Raw genomic sequence first — 6,744 nt, forward strand, 5'->3', positions numbered from 1 at the left:
AAGATCAAGGCATTTAATTTCTTCAGATAAAATATATATATGAAACGTACACACGTCATGTATATATTATAATAAGATAATCATGAAATGTGGAGCCATCCCAACCAGCAGCCAACAGATCAAACCAAACCCTACTAGGTTTCCATCTCGATCTGCCTTCTGGTTCTGTATTAAATAAATTTCAACCCCTGCTCGAATTCTAGCCTTTATTACTTGTTCACCTGATCTCCTTCCTTGCCTTGTAGTACTACTCGTTTGTGTTCTTGGAATTTTGGAAAATTTCTTTCCGCGAGAAAGAGAGATCGGGAAGGAAGAATAAATCTGCGCCGCCGGGTTAGGATCATCACTTACCGTAGACGCCATGAAGAGATAAGAGAGGCTTCTTTTGCATGCGCTTGGTAATTCTTATACACATGTTCATATCATTTTTCATGTTATTTTATTTTATTTTTATCTCAAGTATCTGGTTTCGTTCCAATTTCCCCCCATCCCCAAATTAAAAATATTTATAGCATCTCGATCGAATGAAAATCATGCCTGTATTAGAAGTGAGAAATACTTGATTTTGAAAAAAAAAAAAATTCAAAATAATATGGTTTGATATAATATAACAAAATATTATAATTTCAATTTATAAATTTATTTTTATAAAAGTCGAGGAACCTGTGAATTCTTGTTATTATTTGTATCCTAAAATCTTGGTTGGAATTTTGACATGATCATAACTGTATGTGGTGGTGGTGGTGGCCGGTGATCATAGATATTCAGATCCAAAAATGGGTGCCATAAAAGCAGCAATCGGAGATGCAGTGCTGACATTTATGTGGGCATTTTGCGCATCCTCTCTGGGGGCACTGACTAGTGTAATCGCCACTGCACTCGGGGTTCAAGGACTGCTCTGGCCTTCTCTCTTCATCACTACCCTGCTTTTCTTTGTTCTACTCTTTGTCTTCACATTGATCGGCGATGCCCTGCTGGGTGGGGCTAGCTTTAACCCCACCGGCAACGCCTCATTTTACGCTGCCGGCCTAGGTTCCGACACCCTGTTCTCTATGGCCCTACGCTTCCCTGCTCAGGCAGCCGGTGCTGTGGGCGGCACTCTTGCAATAATGGAGATTATGCCAAAGGAGTACAAGCACATTCTAGGCGGGCCTTCTCTCAAAGTTGACTTGCATTCTGGAGCCATTGCCGAGGGATTGCTGACCTTCCTCATGAGTTTTGCTGTCCTTTTGATTATCCTCAGGGGTCCCCGAAGCCTGATAATGAAGACGTGGTTCCTTGCCGTGGCAACTGTATCGTTAATCTTTGTGGGTTCTAATTACACAGGACCTGCCATGAATCCGACCTTCGCTTTTGGTTGGGCGTATGTAGACAAATCGCATGATACATGGGAACATTTCTATGTCTATTGGATCTGCCCCTTCATCGGAGCAATATTGGCAGCTTGGATTTTCCGGCTTCTCTTCCCGACCTCATCCCAGCCGGCAAAACAGAAGAAAGCTTGAAGAGGGCCGTATAAGCTTATGTGCTCAATGCTCATTGACTTGGTAGAGAATTAAGCTAGCTTGATGTTGATGACGACGTAATTATCAGGACCTCCCCATTAATAAAGTTATTTTCAGACAATTAAGTATATAATTTTATTTTGAGTAATGTTAGATATAGTTAAATACATTTTTTTTTTTTTTTAAATTAGAGTTTTGATATAGATTGATGATTAATAATATTGCTGAGTCCAATTAGGATTTTTGGCTATGGCCGAGCAATTAATACTGAGCCTAATCACCTTGATTAGGGCAGTTTTCAAGTGATAACATTTCCTGGTGGCTTAAATCAATAGATGTGGCCCGTGGGGAGTCGCTTTTGACAACCGACTGCCCACGGGTTTAAGCCATTCAACCCAACCAGTCCACTTGGATCGGTTGATAGTCAATCACCAATTTTTAAAACATTTTTTTAAAAAAAAAAAATGGAAGGCCTCATTGGGGAAATTTGAGAAAGTCTCCAATCAAAAAATAATGATAGGCTTTTTTACCTTCTGCCATTCGTTTATTATTTTTTTTTTAATTTTTATTGAATAGTCAATAAAGTATTATTAGTGAAGTTGTATATTTTTAAATTTTTTTTTAATGATTAAGGATGTTTAAAAAAATACTTAAAAGAAAATTATAAAAATAATAAAAATTTCAAATATACTATAGAGTTGTAAACAGGCATTAATAAATCTATCATTATTCTTCTTTATTTATAAGTTGGTGTGGAGAATATATCATTCACTGTTTACATAACAAGTCTTCATTTGTAAGATATTTGATTTTAAAACTACTCTTGCAAATCAAGTCATGCCAAATCAACTATATCGAGAGTATATCTTCTATACCAGCTTGTAAATACAAGTTTTCATTTATTATATAAAAGGAATATACCCAAAGTATTGGAAAAAAAAAATGATACATTTGCAGACAATCCTCGTATTAATTAATAATTGCCTTAAGGGTGCATGCATTTCTTTCTATGTAAACCATGAAAATTAAAAATATTTTTCTAAAATAGTTACTAATTTCTTAATATTTGGTTGATGATTGAAAATGATAATAATATAGAAAAGAATATATATATATGTATATATATATATATATTTCCGGTACTGTTCGGTTGCATTAAAACCCATGAATTAGTACTATATTTAGATTAATAATTTTGCTTCACAATATTAATCTACTCTAGAAATAATAGAAAACTTTTTAAGATTATTTGCATTAATAAAATTCTTTTAGCAATGGGTAAAAATGACTTATCAAATTAGAGAAGAGATGAAAATGTTCTCTACAAATACAATTTCAGCTGTAGCAGAGCACCAAGAAGACTGAAAAATGTTTGTGGTAGACCCGATGATAGATTGTCATGCTTAGAAAAGGTTGGTGATATCTGTGACTGGAAGAAAGGGAGGCGATTGATTATGATTGGTGGTGATGCCACGTGTAGGCGTACAGGTGATCAGAACTCATGACCGTCATGCCAAGACATTGGTGGTAGATGGTACTGATAGATGCATGGTCTTAAGAAAGTTATCTAGCCGTGATAGAAAACACTGAGGGTGATCGACCATGTGAGCTAGACTAAAAAAGATGGAGAGGGACCAGGGTTGATACGATTTGCCGTGATGGTCTAGATCAACATGCAACACAAAATTCTAACAAAATCTCTTCCGTTAAAAGTAAGGCTAAGTTTTAGTCCAGCATAAAATTTAAATTACTATTTATTTTAAAAGTTTAATTAATACTATTTATTAAAATATTTAGTTAAAAACTGTTTTTAAATCATATATTTATCATTATTTTTTTTTTAAGGAAGTGGTTGAGACTTACATATATGCAAATATCATTCCTCTTAATAAAAAGAGATCAATTTAACTATTTTAATTTTCATGCTAATGTGTAAGACTGCCAAACTAATTATTTGATCACACCCAGGCGTTCATCCAGAGGCCGTTAACCCCTCCATATTTTGGATTCATGGGGTTAAATGTTTAATGCTTTATTCATCCCAAGATTAACATCGGACTCTAGGTTTCTAGCTTGCAAACGATACAACATGGTACAGTTGTCACATACATCAACTATGAACTGCACTTTCTGAACTGTGCGAACTCATACTGAGGACAAAATCATCGGTTTGTACCGATGGTTTTAAAAGATGTACACACAGGCGATGGAAGTCAGCAGTGTGGTCAGCAATATCGACACAAGATTCACAGCATTATTGTCAAGAATGCTAATACCTGAAATCCTTTTCACAGTTGGTCCTGGTTTTCCAACAACCTGTGATTCACGATAAGAAAATGTTCAAAACAGGTTTAAAATACCCAAGAATTACCTGATCAGTTCATAAATGGATGTGTTGCAATTATGCCAAATACCAGAAGAAAGACACTAAGCTGGTGATAAATTAGGGCAAAATGTCTTAATGTACCTTATTACGAACAGTGCAGAATCCACTGAATTGCAGTGTTGCTCCCAAAAGAGAATCTATGAGACTTCCACATAGTCCCGCCAGAGCAGAAAGAGGTATTACCAATAGCTGCTTGACGGCTACATCATATGTGCATTTTGTTGTGAAAAACCCAAAGACAGCAAAAGTTAGTCCTATGACACTGCCTGCAGCTGCAGCTGCCAAGAGTCCTGCTAGTGTCACACCACCATTTGTCCCCTTCCGAACAGGCTGACAACAAATAAGCACAGAATTTACATCCTTAATCTCCCTTATGTCTATAAAGCTAGTCAATTTCCTTAAGTTTGTATAATAATTAAAAATGTAAAAACCACAAAAGGCGCCTACTGCTTATACAATAGAAAAACTATTTTCATCAGAGGTTTCTAAATTGAGATGTCAGATAAGCTTCAACGAAGAAACAACAGATAAACTCTATGTTGATAAATAAAAAGTACAAAGAATGGATGAATGAAAAGGGTGGCGGATGTGGAGAAAAATTGTCTACTTCATGACATTGGCAATTTAATTTTTAAGAAGCAAGTACTTATCAAAAAAAAAAATTTTAAGAAGCAAGTATATAATGCTAGAACTCACAATATAGCCCAAAACTGTGAGCGCAGGAATGAGATAAAAGAATAAGTTGCATGAGGGATGATCAAAACCAGACAAAGCTACTTCTTAGCTCCAATAGCTACACTTGCTATTTGATAGCCAGAGCAAACAATTGCAGGTAAATGCTTCTAACATCTAGCATAAAGGTTCTGGAGTCGTGTATGTGCATTCAGGAAATGGGCTGTGAAGGCTACAACTATAGTTGGCAGAAGCAGATAATTTTTTGAAGCAAGATTCACCTTAAAGGTTGTGATTAGTCGAGGTTGTGCATCACTCAGTACCCCAAGTTCAGAAGACCAAGTGTCTCCATTACAGCAGCAATAGTGACCAATAATACCACCGAGGAGAGATGTAACAAGAGTTGAGTCTTTTGAGTCCAAACACTTGTCCTGCCCTCGTGTCAATTTCCATATAATGACAACCAAAACCATAGCAATGCCAGCATTGGACAGAACTTGTATCCTGAAAAGAAGGAACAGAGGAGCAGTCGTTTAAAAAGAGCATCAACAATTTGGCACTTTGCCAGTGCAGAAGCTTCAGAGATGCATGCTGGCCCATTACTTTCACATTGTTGTGTTGATGATGGTAGAGGAACTGAAAAAGAAAAATGCAGTTTGCAAAAAACTCTGAAGTCCATTCAACAGTCCCTTGGTGCTTGGATACATTTTTCAAATCGACATAATTAGGTACAAGCAATTCAAAGATGAGATGCCAATGATTTTATCTGGCGAGCAATAGCTTCATGTAGCACATCCTATCCATAAACTACCAAGTACAGTTTCACCTCACATCTAAAAACTTTTTATAAAAAGGTTTCCAAAATACACAATTAGGCGGTATAAAAGGTTCTTCTTTTTTTTTTTTTTTTGAAAAGGTAAAAAAGGTTTACCAAACAATATGAGCGGCCAAACTCACATCATATCACAGCCAACACAAAGGTGCACTTACAGCATGGAATTTACAATTTTTCTTTTCTTTTGATTTTTTTTGGAAGAAAATACCAGCATGTGCCAATCTGTGAGCCTTATACGTCATTATCGACATTCGACAACAGTTTAAGCATCATCGAGTTATACACACGAACTCAGAGATACATCCAACGGATTAGGAATTGAAATACTGAGCAACAAAGATTATGACCAATTCAACCACCACACCTTTATTTCTGGGCCATGCAAATCAATACAAGATTACGCTCGCGAAGAGATTTTTACTTAAATTTCGCGAAATCAATCGACAGAGGTTATTTACCAATTTCGTTGTCCGCCTTCCTTGAAATCAGCATCGACGCGTCGCTTTTTCTCTTCGCCCACCTTCGTGAGCTTAGAGGAGGTGAAGAAGAACACAAGCAACATAGCTCCATACCTAAAAGAAAAATACAATTAATTAGATAGTCCAACCCCTCATCTTCTTCATCTTCTCATATTTTCCCAAAAACAAACAGAGTTTAAACAAATAATAGAAAAAAAATAATAATAATAGAAACGGACCGGTATCCGAGGGCAAGGTGAATGGACATAACAAGAAAGCCGCAAATAGCCCCGGAAAGGTCAAGGGATTTTCTTCTGTAAGCTCTGGTTGCGATTAAGAACGAGATTGAAGCAGCAATCAGTGGCTGGATCACATTCTTTTCCATCTTTGACTCTGTGGATGGCAGGGTTTTCAGTTTTCAGAGCAAAGTTTGCAGGTACAGGTTCTCGAAATTTTATGAATTTAGGAGCATCTCTGATGGAGACGAACGGTTCTGCTTATAATTTTTAGATGAAAATTTTGAATTTCGAGATAATATTTTATTATTTTAAGATTTAAAAAAAGTTAAGAAAATGTTGAATTATTTATTATATTTTGTATTGAGATTTGAAAAAATTGTAATGATAAAATAAAAATTTTAAATTTAAGATAAAAATTTCAAGTGGCCAAATACAATCCAGTTATTGCTGTTTTTTTTTTCTCTCTTGTCTTCGTTTTGTTCTCGATGGCAAATGCCCGGATTGGTTAAGGAAAAATGAAATAATTTTATCTTATTTTATTAAATTATTTTAATTTTAATATAAAATATAATAATTAATAGAATTTTTTGTATATTTTAACATAAAATTAATATTAAAAAATTATATTATAATAATATTTTATTCATTA

At 35.3% G+C, this 6,744-nt stretch overlaps 2 protein-coding genes across 3 annotated transcripts; one reads left to right on the forward strand and one right to left on the reverse strand.

The window, feature by feature from the left end:
* LOC122305064 (aquaporin SIP1-2-like) lies at window positions 1-1,626 on the forward strand. Of its 2 annotated transcripts, XM_043117363.1 has the most exons (3): window positions 1-138; window positions 246-398; window positions 761-1,626. In XM_043117363.1, the coding sequence occupies exon 3, from the start codon at window positions 777-779 to the stop codon at window positions 1,503-1,505; it is 729 nt and encodes a 242-aa protein (XP_042973297.1). In that variant the 5' UTR covers window positions 1-138; window positions 246-398; window positions 761-776; the 3' UTR covers window positions 1,506-1,626. The 2 variants fall into 2 exon arrangements, with proteins under 2 accessions (XP_042973297.1, XP_042973295.1); XM_043117361.1 differs by having other exon boundaries at window positions 65-398.
* A 1,850-nt stretch (window positions 1,627-3,476) lies between these two features.
* LOC122305065 (protein PGR) lies at window positions 3,477-6,363 on the reverse strand. Its single transcript, XM_043117364.1, has 5 exons — window positions 6,096-6,363; window positions 5,857-5,970; window positions 4,845-5,067; window positions 3,973-4,221; window positions 3,477-3,821 (listed from the first exon to the last, which is right to left on the reverse strand). Exons 1-5 carry the CDS (start codon window positions 6,239-6,241, stop codon window positions 3,690-3,692), a joined length of 864 nt encoding a protein of 287 aa, XP_042973298.1. The 5' UTR covers window positions 6,242-6,363; the 3' UTR covers window positions 3,477-3,689.
* Between the last annotated feature and the right edge of the window lie 381 nt (window positions 6,364-6,744).

This window comes from Carya illinoinensis, chromosome 3, assembly GCF_018687715.1.
Source record: "Carya illinoinensis cultivar Pawnee chromosome 3, C.illinoinensisPawnee_v1, whole genome shotgun sequence".
Taxonomy (NCBI): Eukaryota; Viridiplantae; Streptophyta; class Magnoliopsida; order Fagales; family Juglandaceae; genus Carya; species Carya illinoinensis.

What these genes read in the sequence shown, in the direction of transcription:
- LOC122305064 (XM_043117363.1), top strand. Translation starts at nt 777, where the DNA reads ATGGGTGCCATAAAAGCAGCAATCGGAGATGCAGTGCTGACATTTATG.
- LOC122305065 (XM_043117364.1), bottom strand. Translation starts at nt 6,241, where the DNA reads ATGGAAAAGAATGTGATCCAGCCACTGATTGCTGCTTCAATCTCGTTC. An exon ending in GAAGGCGGACAACGAAATTG is followed by an intron (nt 5,068 to 5,856) that starts GTAAATAACCTC and finishes CCTTCTTTTCAG; the next exon opens with GATACAAGTTCTGTCCAATG. An exon ending in TCTGCACTGTTCGTAATAAG is followed by an intron (nt 3,822 to 3,972) that starts GTACATTAAGAC and finishes CGTGAATCACAG; the next exon opens with GTTGTTGGAAAACCAGGACC.